The sequence below is a fragment of the Choloepus didactylus genome, chromosome 8 (assembly GCF_015220235.1).
Source record: "Choloepus didactylus isolate mChoDid1 chromosome 8, mChoDid1.pri, whole genome shotgun sequence".
Lineage (NCBI taxonomy): Eukaryota > Metazoa > Chordata > Mammalia > Pilosa > Megalonychidae > Choloepus > Choloepus didactylus.
This window is the reverse complement of record NC_051314.1, coordinates 23622980-23638853: the sequence shown is the minus strand read 5'-3', so window position 1 is coordinate 23638853 and position 15874 is coordinate 23622980. Positions and strand designations below refer to the sequence as shown.

Here is a 15874-nt window from a genome sequence, read left to right as displayed (position 1 = left end):
AGAAAGGGTTAGGCAGGTTGTAGGTAGGGGAGGGTGAAATTGTGTGCCCTCACCTAGGTGGTGAGGGATGCTTATCCTCCTTACGACCTACTCCAACCACCCCTTTTTGTCTCTGGACCCACAAATAGAGTCACGTCTTACTGTGTTCCAAAGGGACAAAGGCAAAGCCTGACTTTGGAGGAAAAAGTGTAGACTGCAAAGTACTTGCAGGATTTTGTAATGTATATTACCAGAAACCAAGGGAATATGTGTGGGAATTGATTCTAAGGGTGAAACACCAAGAAGGAAGGAATGTATACCGAATTAGGCTATCTCTGTTTACCAGAGATTCTGGATTTAGTATTATAGCTGCATGGCTGGAACTCTAACAGTTTTTAGTTTATTTGATAGAGGGAACTTGGACTCAGTGAGCTTACATTTGATGAGGTCCAGATGCTGGAATTTCCTTTGCGTAATGTAGAGGAAGGAATCCAAAGGCCTATGGAGACAAGAATGTTGGTATGAATTTCTCAAGTAGGTCTTGCTCTCCACCAGAGGAGGTCCTCTTCATTAAAGCATGGAGAAAATTGAGAAGTACATCAGTGAAAGGAGTATCCTCAGATGGTTGTCCTCTGTCAGGTGGCTGTGGCAGTGGGAGAGGCTGCCACTGGGAGAGGCTGTTTGGTTTCACTGGGCATGATGGGTCCCAGAGGAGCAGAGGCCAAGTGGTGTAGAGCTTAACCACCGGACTCAGGGTGGGCACACTGACCATAATGGATAGTAGAATAATTAAAATATTTTATCCTGGAGGGAATCTTTGGCAACAGCTAGTTGATTACAGTATCTTTTCTTGTTATAAGAAAATTTCTTATAACAAGAAAACTCCAGGTCTGTGGGCGAGAAACCTGACTTGAGTGACCACAATGGAAAGGCACAGCCTCTGAGCCCCGTTTCCAGATCCAGGTCACACTCAGAGCCTCTTAACTGGAGAGGAGGCCAGGGCAGTCACTGTCTTCTCCCATGAGCTGTGGTGACCAGCGAACGAGCCTTATAGAGCCTGTTCTGGAAATGCTGAAAGAAGGCTGAAGCTGGAACCAACTGCTGGGGATGCTGTCAGGAACAGCAAGCAAAGCAAGAAAGAGCAGGTTCCTTCTCCCTCCTTTTGCCTTGTATTGTCTCTGGCACACCCTACTGGTAGAACCTAACAGGGACCTGGGGGGAGAAGCTGGTTTTCAGATTCCCAGCTCCAGCATTGCAGAGTGTGGAAGGGTGGGTTTGGAGTTGAGAGACAGTTGCTTAATATCCAGCACAGGTCCCCTTGCAGGAGCAGACTTTATATTGATATGCCACATAGTTGTTTCTAGATCGTTCTTGCTTCTTTGGTAATTGGTGCTAGTTCCTCTTCTCCCTTCTCATGGCTTTGTGAGAGTCAAATTGAAGAAGGCCTGATAAGCCCCAGTTCTCGGATTTGCCCATGACTGTAGCCAGGGGCTGGGGCAGAAGAGAAGGGAGGGATGCAAAACTTCCCCTTTACTTTTTGTTTCCAGGTGGTTTGGTTTATGGCTCCTGGTCCCTTATCACCTGTAACTCTGTGTTTTTGTTCTTTTGGTAGAAACCTTATTCTTCAAGTTCCCTCCCTATCACTTATCATAGATCATCTCTGAATCTCTTCTCTCATGTTTTCCAGTTTTCAGTGCCTCTTATTTTGGCCTTCCCTCCCCATTATGCCTCCATCCCCAGCATTTCTGGAAATCATCATTTGTTTCAGTCTGCTTGTGGGTATCTGGGCATTGACTCCTGAGCTGTGTCCCTTCCCCCAAGGAAGTTATTATTTAGGAGTGGATTACTATTATGGGGGATGTATACTGGTTAATGTGTGTCCACTTGCTCCTTTTCTGAGGGAGCACGATTATAGATAAGCTGAGTTTGCAGGGCTCTTTGGGCCAGGTAACTCCCAAAGAGTGCTATCAAGTGCAGCAGAGCAGTGTGGCCTCTTTTCCAGTCCGTCCATAGTGCACTGGCCTCATTTTTACTTTGCTTATCTTTTTCATCATGGCATGATTCAGTCTTCAGGCTATTCTCTCCAAGGGAAGATCCTAGGGGATGAAGTAATTGCATATTTTGCCCTTACTGATCTAGTTTAGCACTGGCAGAAATAGATGCCTATTTCCCAGGACCATCCAGAATCTTTATCAGTGTCTGCTATTCTCTCAAAGCTTGGGGAAGGTGTGGCTCTGTGTTCTGCTCCCCTTTCCCTTCACTATTTTTGGGACAAGTTTTGTAATCTGTCAGCACTCACAGCTGCAGGCCACACAATAGCAACTGCTCTCCTCCTTGAGCTGCAGTTACCAAGAAAGAAAAATAACCAAGTCCTCAGCGAGGAACGGAGCGGCTCATCCAAGAGCTTCTTAGGAATCTGAATCTCATTGGATGGGATGTTTCCCTGCTAACCTAGAAATTCACCTTTCTGTGCTCAGTCTTTTGTAGCTACCTATCTTGGCAATGCTTGTCATTTAATAGGAGAAATAGAATAGGATTGTTACCGAATCTTGACTAAAGGAGGGGAGTCTCCCTGGAGCTAACTCTCTTGACTACTTGTTTCATAATGTGAATGAAAATAATAGACCCGCTGGCATATGCCCATGAGCCATTGCTCTGTACCTGTTATTTTTTAGGAGGTAAGTTAGAAATATTTTGTACTTCTTTCCTTTATGGCTTTATCATTTTAGATAATGTGTTGCTTTTGTAAAATTCTCATTTAAGGAAAGAGCTACTCTAATGATAACCTTTTTTTTGCCTTTCCTCTAAATTGGTCATTATTTTGATCATTGCTTTCCCAGGGAAGATCTCTCTCTAATACATTACTTTGCCAGGATATCACTAGTGGGGTTACAATGTAGTGTAATGGATGGAGTGTAGTCTTTGGAGACAGACTTAACCTAGTTTCAAATCCCAGCTGTGCTACTGACTAGGGTTGTGACTTGATTTCTGTGCCCCACAGTTTTCTAATTTGCAAAGTGTGAGCTAACAAGATCTTATTTGTGAAGGTTGGGAAAAAGAAATATATGTAAAGTGCTTAGCATGGAGCTTGACACTTAGTAAGGACCCAGTGAATGGTTACTACTAAACCATTTATTTGGATGTTTTCATTTTCACTGTATTTTTACACGTGACGTTTTATTTCTCTCCCTAAACCTGGTGTAGAGGTCAGGGTAGCCATGTTTCCATTTGGGAACAGGGAAACAAGGCGTTGGAAGACTGGGTGGTTTCCTTACATTTTTTGCGGGTGCTTGTGGCTTGAGCAGTGGTTCCCACCTGACATTGTGGATCCAAGGGGTTGAAGAAGGACCACGAACTATTTTCATCATTTCAGAACCCTAACAGAAATCTTCATGTGCCTACAATGAGGCCCCACAGGCTTATCGAAATGTGTAATTAATCTGCCTTTGATTTGAATTACATAAACTCCCTATAGGAACGTTGGTTATCACATGCTCATCAGAAGCTCTCCTCCACACTTAAATGTCTAAGAAAATATCAGCAAATGAATTAAGCCAGATTGATAACAAAATCTTCCAAAACAGCGTTTTGTGAAGTAAAACATATAATGATTCCCTAAAATGGCATACAGATAGGGCAGCCCATGTGTTTGGATAGCCAAGACATTATTGAAATCTTGGGGATTTCCCCAAGGATTAGAATCCCAAACCCAAAGCCTTAAGTTTCTTGCTAAGTTGCTTAGCAGCAAGATAAGTTTAACACCCTGATTTCAAACTATCCCGAGGTTTGATAATATCCACTTCTCTTCTCAACAAGAAATGATCTCTTGGGGAAGCTGGTCCTTCACACTGGAAGGTGCGTTCTTAGACTCCCACCTGGAGAGACTAGTAACTGTTAAGCAGTTACTAGTCTCCCAAGAACTAGCTCCCAAGAACTTGTGCCGTAACCTCTCTGAGTCATCATTTTGCCAGTAACCTTTGTTGCTGCCTCATGAACCGTTTCTTCTTCTTTATGCTGCAGCCTGAGCAGTTGGGGAGAACCATGACCCCCCAGCTGGTAGGATGCTGTCTTTTTAGACAGGGTCAGGAGAGCATCTGGTCCTCCCTAGGCACCTGTCCTTTCACTAGGAGATTTAGTTTAGATCAGCTTATTTGGATTTAACCTCAATCTGGACCTGCTATCTAGATGAATAGTTTCTGATGTAACTGCTTGTCCAGACGACCCTTGTACCTGGATAAAAAGGAGTTACATAGCAATTGAACAAATTCTATAATGATGTTTGTCCCTGGCAGGTTCTAGACTTCTAACACTATTAGAACTCAGGTTAGGTCTCTTCTACCGTTTTGGTTCCCTTTTTCCTTAAGTGAGATGATAAAAAATTAGAGAGATCCATCTCAGGCAGTGGGAGTGTTTCTCTAACACAAATTAACATGCGCTCACAGTTTATGAAGCAGGAGTTGGAATCACACAAACTTAGATTTGAATTCTGGCTCCCTTACCAGCTGGATAACCTCAGTCACACACCTCAACTTTTCAGAGCTTTAGTTTTTCATCGGTTAAAGGTCCTAATACCTGCCTTGAAGAGTGGTCATGAGGATTAGAGGAAACAGTATATTTGTACTAACAAAGTTACATAAGCAGGTTCTGAGACTGGGGCAAGGCTTTAAAGCCTTTGAAAGAACAGTGTGACAGCAACTCCCATTTTGGGAGAAACCACTGTGTTGGTTTGTTACTGGGAGTGTTTTTTAACGGTCCCGTCTTCCTGTTTGAGAGGCAGTTTGGTGAATTAGAGTTTGCAGCATGACTTTTGGTTTTGGATCAATGGAGTTTAAACATTGGCTTTGCTGTTTATTAGTTGTGTGGTCTTAGAACCTGTTTGCTTAGGTCTAAACTTCCTGAGGTGTGAGGAAAAATGTTGATGTTCGTGAAGTATCTCATACCATACCTGACACACAGCAAGGACTCATTTATAACGCCATTTTACCCCCGTGGTCTTTTGGGTCTCCAGTACTAAAATTGTATAGTAACTGTTTGTTGAAGGAGTGGCTGAAGCAGCAATCTCATGCATGGGAATACACACACACACACACACACACACACCCAAGGGAAGGCTTTTAACTTATTTGAAGGTTTAAAGGAATGGACATCTTATATGTCTTTATAAATCGTATTTTCAAAGATTTTGCCTTCTTATATTTGAAGTTTTATTTTCCACTACATCTGACAGCTACAGTGTCATTTCCTGCTAGTTAGATGTATAAGGCTGTTGATTAATTATTTAATGAGAAACACAGACTGGGTTTTAGGGCACTGAATAATTAATGAGCTAATAGATTTATAAATAATTTACTATTTTCTTACATTTGAGGAGTTAAAATATATTTTAAAACCTTGAATATATCCTTAAGCAGAATTAGACCAAAGGGGAAAGAATTAAAATAAACAGATATGTAATTGGATGTGAAAAGAATAGCTTTGGCAGACAGTATGAGACAATGTCTATGTCCAAATTTACCAGTTATATATAGCTTCAAAAGCAATTTCATGATAACTTTAATAATTCAGGACCAGGGTTAACAGTTATAATAATCTTGAAAAAGTTTGTCACCATGATTTCCCCATTACCCATAGTAAAGTCTTAAAAATCAATTTTTAATTAAAAGTAATAAACAACACTTTGTTAGACCACATCAATAAGCACAACACCATTTCTAATACAGTATGACTTTCACAACTTTGAATTAAAAAATGACTGAACTTTGTTATATACTATGAAGTAAATGAAGGTGATAATGATCCTATTATTTCAGGTTGTGTGCTCAGTTTGGATAAATTACATCTCAAGTGTATTTTTGCACTCTATTAGAGTATTAGCTGTCTGCTTGGCCTTTGTTTGACCATTTGACCAGCTAATGGCCAAATCTCCACTCTTCCTCTTTAAACACTTTGGCCTTATTAGCTGCTGCAGTGAAGCAAAATCTCATGAGCTTATACAGTTATTCTTGAAATAGTTATAGGTTTTAAATGGGCAAAACCACAGTTGGAAAATCCCTAGAATTAGAAGACCCAATGAAGGTGTGTAGATGTTTTCAGTCTGCTTTATTCTTGACTAAAACCTCTTAGAATTACATGTCCAGATCAGCCAGATTTATTAGAATCTTAGTGGTTTTTTTTTTTTCTTTCACTTGCTTTTCAGAAAAGTAACTTCGTATCATGGAGTTTTTCTACTTATTTATGGCAGGGCTTCAGGGAAAACTTCTCAATCCTCATAGAAATATGCCAAGGAATTTCTAGTAGAATATGAATTCCTCTTTTGCAAGGGAAGTGGCTGTACATTTTTTTTTCTTTTTCTTTTTTTTTTTTCATTTTTATTGAGATTGTTCAGATACCATACAATTATCCAAAGATCCAAAGTGTGCAATCACTTGCCCCTGGGTACCCTCATACAGCTGTGCATCCATCACCACACTTAATTTTTGTTCAATTTTTAGAAACTTTTCATTACTCCAGACAGGAAATAAAGTGAAAGATGAAAAAAGAAAAAAAGAAAAGGAAACTCTAAACCTCCCCTATCCCTAACCGACCCCCCTCAATTGTTGACTCCTAGTATTGATATAGTACATTTGTTACTGTTTATGAAAAAATGTTGAAATACTACTAACTGTAGTATATAGTTTGTAATAGGTATATAGTTCTTCCCTATATGCCCCTCTATTATTAACTTCTAATTGTATTGTCATACATTTGTTCTGGTTCACGAAGTGATTTCTAGTATTTGTACAGTTGATCATGGACATTGCCCACCATAGGATTCAGTTCTATACATTTCCATCTTTTGACCTCCAACTTTCCTTCTGGTGACATATATGACTCTGAGCTTCCCCTTTCTACCTCATTCACACACCATTCGGCGCTGTTAGTTATTCTCACATCTTGCTACCAACACCCCTGTTCATTTCCAAACATTTAAGTTCATCCTAATTGAACATTCGGCTCATACTAAGCAAGAGCATCTACATTTCTTCCACAAGGCAGGAGGGAGAGTCGAAGGTAGAGAGGCAAAAGAAAGAGGAAACAAAAAATAAATGACAGCTAGGAAGCAGTAAAAGGAAAAATAACCTTAAATCAAAGTAGAGTAAAGAATCAGACAATACCACCAATGTCAAGTGTCTAACATGCCTCCCCTATCCCCCCTCTTATCTGCATTCACCTTGGTATATCACCTTTGTTACATTAAAGGAAGCATAATACAATGATTCTATTAGTTACAGTCTCTAGTTTATGCTGATTGCATCCCTCCCCCAATGCCTCCCCATTTTTAACACCTTGCAAGGTTGACATTTGCTTGTTCACCCTCGTAAAAGAACATATTTGTACATTTTATCACAATTGTTGAATACTCTAGATTTCACCAAGTTACACAGTCCCAGTCGTTATCTTTCCTCCTTTCTTCTGGTGTCTCACATGCTCCCCATCTTTCTCTCTCAACCGTATTCATAGTTACCTTTGTTCAGTGTACTTACATTGTTGTGCTACCATCTCCCAAAATTGTGTTCCAAACCACACACTCCTGTCTTCTATCACCCTGTAGTGCTCCCTTTAGTATTTCCTGTAGGGCAGGTGTCTTGTTCACAAAGTCTCTCATTGTCTGTTTGTCAGAAAATATTTTGAGCTCTCCCTCATATTTGAAGGACAGCTTTGCTGGATATAGGATTCTTGGTTGGTGGTTTTTCTCTTTCAGTATCTTAAATATATCACACCACTTCCTTCTTGCCTCCATGGTTTCTGCTGAGAGATCCGCACATAGTCTTATGAAGCTTCCTTTGTATGTAATGGATTGCTTTTCTCTTGCTGCTTTCAGGATTCTCTCTTTGTCTTTGCCATTTGATAATCTGATTATTAAGTGTCTTGGCGTAGGCCTATTCATATCTCTTCTGTTTGGAGTATGCTGCGCTTCTTGGATCTGTAATTTTATGCCTTTCATAAGAGATGGGAAATTTTCATTGATTATTTCCTCTATTATTGCTTCTGCCCCCTTTCCCTTCTCTTCTCCTTCTGGGACGCCAATGATGCGTACGTTATTGTACTTTGTTTCATCCTTGAGTTCCCGGAGACGTTGCTCATATTTTTTCATTCTTTTCTCCATCTGCTCCTTTGCGTGTAGGCTTTCAGGTGTTTTGTTCTCCAGTTCCTGAGTGTTTTCTTCTGTCTCTTGAGATCTGCTGTTGTATGTTTCCATTGTGTCTTTCATCTCTTGTGTTGTGCCTTTCATTTCCATAGATTCTACTAGTAGGTTTTTTGAACTTTTGATTTCTGCCGTGTACATGTCCAGTGCTTCCTTTACAGCCTCTATCTCTTTTGCAATATCTTCTCTAAACTTTTTGAATTGATTTAGCATTAGTTGTTTAAATTCCTGTATCTCAGTTGAAGTGTACATTTGTTCCTTTGACTGGGCCATAACTTTGTTTTTCTTAGTGCAGGTTGTAATTTTCTGTTGTCTAGGCATGGTTTCCTTGGTTATCCAAATCAGGTTTTCCCAGACCAGAACAGGCTCAGGTCCCAGAGGGAAGAAATATTCAGTATCTGGTTTCCCTGAGGGTGTGTCTTAGAAAATTGCTCCACCCTTTGATGCCTCGGGTCACTGTGCTTTTCTGCCCAGCAGGTGACACCTGTTAGCCTATAATTCTTGACTGGTGTGAGGAGGTATGGCCGTGTTCCCCCAGGCTCTGGGGTCTGGTTCTGAATGGAAAGGGCCCCACCCCTTTCCTCCTAGAGAAGACAGAGCTCCCAGGTGGAGGTCATTAGCATTTCTCTGCTTCACAGCCCTGGAAACTGAAAATGACTGGGGCTTTCTCCACTGAGCCGAAAAAGAAACATTCGCCATGAAACAGATAGTCCCCTTCAGACCCAGTCCAAGGCAACCCTCAGGCTCTCCCAGGTCAGTCGTCACCCAAAGCCTCTGTCTGTTTTTGGGGCTGCGTACCTGTAGTGAGCAGTTCACACTCGCTACTTAAAACCCCAGTTGCAGCTCAGCTGAGCTGTATTCGCTTGCTGGGAGAAAGCTTCTCTGTGGCACCACGCGGCTCCGCAGCTCGGGCTATGGGGGAGGTGGTCTCCCGACCTGGTTCCACAGGTTTTACTTACAGATTTTATGCTGTGTTCTCGGGCATTCCTCCCAATTCAGGTTGGTGTATGATGAGTGGATGGTCTCATTTGTCCCCCCCGCAGTTATTCTGGATTATTTACTAGTTGTTTCCGGTTTTTTGTAGTTGTTCCAGGGGAACTACTTAGCTTCCACTCCTCTCTATGCCGCCATCTTCCACTTTCTTCATGGCTGTACATTTTTAAATAGTGATTCCCTATAAAAATTTCTTTTTAAGCTGCTCCTCCCTCTCTTTGCAGTAGATAATGTGTAAAATGGTGGATTTTAGATAAAAAGAACTCAAATTTGCATTATTCCATTTTTGCTCTAAGGAAGTCTGCAAAAAACATAAAATTGTAGCATGTTAGGACCGGAAAGGATCTCAGAGATCATCTGGTCAACCTCAGGGAGAAGGTGGCACAGCCAAGACAAGATCCCAGACTTCCCGACCCCTAATTCATGTATTCTTTCTAATCTCTACTGCTGGGATTTTCATTTTGTTTGTCAATTTAGCTTTATGGCGTTTCCTGGATTTGTACTTTTTGGTAAGTAGCTAATTACCAATTTTGTAGTATATGAATGATTGAGGTAGAGACGGAATACCGTGTTACAGAATTACTCAATGGAAGCATTTTAAATAAACAAATTGACTTTAACTCAACATTGCCCCTTTTCCCATAATCAAAAATGTGGTCTTTGACTATGTAACCAAATGGCTCATGGCGAATGTTTTTGACCTTTTAGAACAGAAGAATCAATAACAGAAGATGACAAGAGGAGGTACGTTTGGTGTTGCAACTGGATTTAATTTGAATAATTTTGCCCTACCTCATGGACTTAACACACTGTAGCAAATTAACAATAATACACATTCCACCAGGGAAACCCTTGGCACAGGGAATACAGGTAGGGAGCACGAGATCTGAAAAATCACTTGTCCAGGAATCGTAACCTCTACGCCTTTTATAACCTCTACTCCTTTGTCCTCTGCGCATGAACTTTCCATCCTTTGGTCTTTGGATGTCCTGCTCTCTCTAAAGGGGTGACTTCTCTTCATTCTCCTAGCCTTGTCTGTCCTCCGCCTCCTCTTTCGATTACCTACATTCTCTTTACACCTTAGCTCTCTGTTCCCTCATTTTATATTTATATCTATTTATAGGTAAAATATTTTTGTGTGTGCCCATAGCACCTAATACCATATTGACGACTCAGAATTATTGATAAATATTGATTGATTAAATATTTCACTCTACTGATATTTCTTTTTCTTCAATTCAGTTTTATGGAGATATATTCACATACCATATTATTATCCATGGTGTACAATCATATGTTCATAGTACCATCTATAGTTGTGCATTCATCACCCCAATCTATTTTTGAACATTTTCCTTACACTAGAAAGAATAAAAATAAGAATAAAAAATAAAATCAAAAAAGAACACCCAAATCATCCCCCCCATCCCGCCCTGTTTTTCATTTAGTTTTTGTCCCCATTTTTCTACTCATCCACCCATACACTGGATAAAGGGTGTGATCCACAAGGTCTTCACAATCACACTGTCACCCTTTGTAATCTACATTGTTATACAATCATCTTCAAGAGTCAAGGCTCCTGGGTTGGAGTTTGATAGTTTCAGGTATTTATTTCTAGCTATTCTAATACATTAAATCCTAAAAGGGTTATCTATATAGTGTGTAAGAATGTCCGCCAGAGTGATCTCTTGACTCCATTTGAAATCTCTCAGCCACTGAAGATTTATTTTGTTTCATTTTGCATCCCTCTTTGGTCAAGAAGATGTTCTCAATCCTACTATTCCGGTTCCAGGCTCATACCCGGGAGTCATATCCTGTGTTGCAGGGAGATTTACAGCTCTGGGAGTCAGGTCCCACATGGTGAGGGGGGTGGCGGGCAGTGAGTTCACCTGCCAAGGTGGCTTAGCTAGAGAGAGAGGCCCACATCTGAGCAACAAAGAGGCACTCAGGGGGAGACTCTTAGGCACAATTATAAGCAGGTTTAACCTCTCCTGTGCAGTAACGAGCTTCATAAGGGCAAGTCCCGTGATAGAGGGCTCCGTACATCAAATCGCCAGTCCTCAATGTTTGTGAGAACATCAGCAACAACCCAGGTGGGAAAGTCCAACATTTCCACATTTTCCCCCAGCTCCTGAGGGGACCCCTGCATATGTATTTTTATTCTCTGCCCAAATTACTTTGGGATGTATCTACTGATATTTCTTGTTATACTAAATTATAACACCTGACTGTTCTCCTACTTTCTCACTGCAACTAAAATATCCAAAAATTCTGCTCACTAAATATGGCTTTCTTTTTTAAATAGCTTCTTTTTAACATAGAAAAAATAATTATACATCCAAAGATGATCATATCCTGACTTCTATTTTTGAAAAATTATGAATAATTTTAATAAAATATAGTTGTTTAAAGTACTCCATGCTGCTATTGCTTCCTGTAAGTTTGTAGAACCATTTAAATTGGTCTGATTTTTCTATATCTGCTTACTTTAATTAAGAAACTATGGAGGGGTCTATGTTGGCCTACCATCTGAAGCTGTCAATATAGTGACCAGCCAAACAAAGACTGTACGGAAAAGTAAGTAAAGTCATGTGGTATTTATTGTCTCTCTTTATTTTTATATGTTGTGACAGAATATAAAACTTACCTTTCAGCTTGCCTGACTTAACCTACATAGTTACTTAGTTGCAGTGAACCATGTAAAAGCATTGTCTATTCATTGTAATAATTTGTCAGAATTGCCACCCACAAGTTAGAGTAATTCCAGAGCAAAATTCAGCTTCTATTTGTGGTTATGCTCCATGGATATTTAAATTTCTTGTTAATTTCAGTGATGATCGGTGTGAAAATGAAAACTAATGTTTGCATATAGTTACAGAGTTTTTGTAGAACATAAAGTTAAATTCCTGTAATAACTTATAAAATTACTAACTGGTGAGTAGTCTGGTGATGAAAGGAAAAATAACTGCCTATTGTATAATTACATAAAATGAGATTTCCTTTTCTGAGTTTCTGTAGTTGCAGGACTAATGAAGTTCTTTTGAACAACAGGCATGACTGTGACCTTGTAGATAGATTCTTGGGTAAGAATACCCAATAGTGAGGCTCATGGTAAAGAATGCTGATATACTAGCTAGCACTGTACAGTTGTCTAACGTATAGTTTTAAAGGACTATTTATAGGTTTGATTTGTTTACAAAGCTGTATTACATTATTTTTAACATACTGCAGACATTCATTTCTCATTGCTATTTCTCTCCTCTATGATTTAGGCTAGAAAATACAAATATGTCACCACTGTTTGTAGTTTTATGGTAAACTAGAATGTGTTCTACATAATCTGACTATTTAACTTTTCTTATTTTTCTCTTTAAGATTAGAAGAAAATATATGTTGACTCAGTAATCAAGAGGTACTGTATATTTTTCTAAATACTTCTGTATGTTTAGCCTTGATGATGAGTAAGCTGTAGACATTATTTCTGTGTACTCCAAGAAATCTTGAACTTCAGGATTAGTAGGGTCTCATAATTAAATCTATGTAATTGAGCATTAAAGAGTTCTTTAATGATGAAATCAGTTTTCCTTGCAGTTACTTTTTTTTCCCCCATTTCATTCTGTCTTCAATACAACTTAATTTACTTAATAAGACCAAGCTAAGGCTGGTCCACCTAGAACACTGAGGTTTCACACTTCTTCATTGCCCAAACTTTGAGTTGCTAGGACTTGAGAAATTACAAGGAGAAACCAGAGAGTCCAGGACTGGGAATTGGAATCGGATCAATATTAAATGTTTGGCAATAGCCAGGAGTTGGTTACTTTAGAGAGAAGGGATGTATCAGTGCCAGATATCTAATAGAGGTGGTCAATCACCATTGTACAGAAAGGCAATTATGTAAGAAGGAATAGTAAGAATCATAGACTAAGTTTACAGGTGGGATAGTATAACGCATGTTCACTATGGACAGAAGAAATAGTTGTCTTAAAGATAAGACACTGTGGGCCTGGGATCTTGGCAAAGAGCTTGGTATTGGAATAATAATAAGACAAACAAGAACAAGAAACAGAATAGCCTCATTTATTAACTACCCTCTACCAGGCTCTAAAAGGTACCGCATAGCATTTCCATAGAATCAGAGCCTCAGTTCATCCAGGCCAACAAGGTATCTGATCCTTGGATTCTCACTGTATTTCAGTCCTGCTGAACGACATCCACCTTCTTTTGGGAGTCACACTGCTTGGATTAGAATCCAGGCTCTTCCATTTACTAGCTGGGCAAGTTATTTCCACATTGTAGCCAGTTGTGTAATCTGTAAAATGGAGCTAATATTTAGCTTTAAGGGCTAGTGTTAGGATTAAATAAAAAATAAATGGTAGCTTCTGCTGTCATTGTTGTCATTGTCATCATCATCACTGTCATTATCATCATCATTGTCATCATCATTGTTCTAGTTTGCTAATGCAGCCAGAATGCAAAACACCAGAGATGGATTGGCTTTTATAAAAGGGGGTTTATTTGGTGACGGAGTTACAGTCTTAAGGCCATAAAGTGTCCAAGGTAACACATCAGCAATTGGGTACCTTCACTGGAGGATGGCCAATGGCATCCAGAAAACCTCTGTTAGCTGGGAAGGCACGCGGCTGGCGTCTGCTCCAAAGTTCTGGTTTCAAAATGGCTTTCTCCTGGGATGTTCCTCTCTAGGCTGCAGTTCCTCAAAAATGTCACTCTTAGTTGCACTTGGGACATTTGTCCTCTCTCAGCTATCCAGAGCAAGAGTCTGCTTTCAACGGCCATGTTCAAACTGTCTCTCATCTGCAGCTCCTGTGCTTTCTTCAGAGTGTCCCTCTTGTCTGTAGCTCCTCTTCAAAATGTCACTCACAGCTACACTGAATTCGTTCTGTTTGTCAGCTTATTTATATGGCTCCACTGATCAACTTAGACCCACCCCAAATGGGCGGAGCAACACCTCCATGGAAATTATACAATCAGAGTCATCACCCACAGCTGGGTGGGGCTCATTCCAAAGAAACACTCAAAGCATTGCAATCTAATCAACACTGATAATGTCTGCCCACACAAGATTACATCAAAGATAATGGCATTTGGGGGGCACAGTATATTCAAACTGGCACAATCATACTGTTATTCTTTTTTGTAACTAGAATCCAGTCATTGGCAGACCAAAAGAAAGATTGATTTGAAGTCGAACCAACTTCTTGCCTAGGGCCAGTACTGGAGTTGGTGTTTGGGATGGGGTGGAAGCACAGAATAAACTCACAGATGGACGTAAATAAACTTTCTGTGCTGGAGGCAAGGGACATAGAAGCTGTAAACACTTTTTTCCTGAAAAGAACTACAAAAATATCTGGGTAGCCACTTCTTCTAATACTTTCTCATCAAGGCAACAGCGTTATGGAAGTCTATCCCTAATACCTATGAACAAATTAGGGTGTTGGATTTCTCTCTGGGAATTTGCTAGAGATTTTCTCTTTCCAGTATTTTAAATAGGGTTCTAACCCAACATACAGATTTCTGAGTTCCCTGCCAGTTTCCCCTTTGCAGAAGTAATTTTTACTATTTGCATTAAAATAGGAACGATAGTCTATTTGAAAGCAAGCACGTATTACCATTTGCCCTCTTAAAAAATGGTCTGTTTCAAAGGTGCCCTGTAGGTGGCCATCAAGAGCTTGGATGTGGTCACAGTTCTGCTGCTGATAGGAGACCTTAGATGAGTCCCTTAACTTCTCTCAGTATCAGTCGTCTCATGGGAGAGTTAGACAAAATAAATGTTCAGCTTTGCCTGTGGATCTAAAATTCCCTGAAAACAATTTAGCAACATTGCTAGTAAGTCAGCCAGCATAACTTTAGGCAATGAACTAAAATATTTCCTTACTCTTTATGGTTGTAAATATATATTACTTTATTGCCACCCCTCTCTCTTCTCAATTTTCCCAATTCTTTAACTATTTCTAAACTTTAATTTGATCCTGATCTTTTTTTTTCCCTACTCCTTTGTGTCTGGCTTCTTTCACTTAGCATAATGTTTTCTATGTTTAGCTGTGCTGTAGCGTGTATCAGTACTTGTTCTGGTTTACTAAAGCTGCCATTATGCAAAATACCAGAAATGAATGGCTTTTATGAAGGGGATTTATTAGGTTACAAATTTACAGTTCTGAGGTCATGAAAGTGTCCAAACTAAGGCATCAACAAGAGGATACCTTCATTGAAGGAAGGCCAATGGCATCCAGAACACCTCTGTAAGCTGGGAAGGCACGTAGCTGGCATCTGCTGGTCGTTTGCTCCCGGGTTGCATTTCAAACTGACTTTCTCCAAAATGTCTCTGACTTTCTGTCTGACTTAGCTTCTCTCAGCTCTGCTTGGTTCTCCTGGGGTGTTTCTCTAAGCATCTAGGACTCCTCTCTTAGCTCCTCCGGACGAACTCCAGGCTTCATCTCTTAGCTTAGCATCTCCAAACATCTTTCTGTCTGCATCTTCAAGTTTCTCCAAGCTATCAGTGTCTGTGTCAGCTCCTGGGCTCTCTTAAGTACTCCAGTGAACTAATCAAGACCCACCCTGAATGGGCAGAGTCCACACTTCCCATTTAATCAAAGGTCTCACCCATAGTTGGGTGAGTCACATTTCCATGGAAACACTCAATCAAAAGGTTCCACCCACTGATATTGGATTAAAAGATCATGGCTCTTCTGGGATCCATAA

General features: G+C 40.1%; 1 protein-coding gene across 1 annotated transcript in view; it reads left to right on the top strand.

The window, feature by feature from the left end:
- Positions 1 to 15874, top strand: part of C8H12orf75 (chromosome 8 C12orf75 homolog) — a 51869-nt gene that overhangs the window by 30271 nt on the left and 5724 nt on the right. Inside the window, exons 4-6 of the mRNA XM_037847350.1 lie at positions 9866 to 9901; positions 11655 to 11734; positions 12533 to 12569. Coding sequence (XP_037703278.1) covers positions 9866 to 9901; positions 11655 to 11734; positions 12533 to 12537 — 121 coding nt within the window. The 3' untranslated portion in view covers positions 12538 to 12569. The remainder of the gene's footprint in view (positions 1 to 9865; positions 9902 to 11654; positions 11735 to 12532; positions 12570 to 15874) is intronic.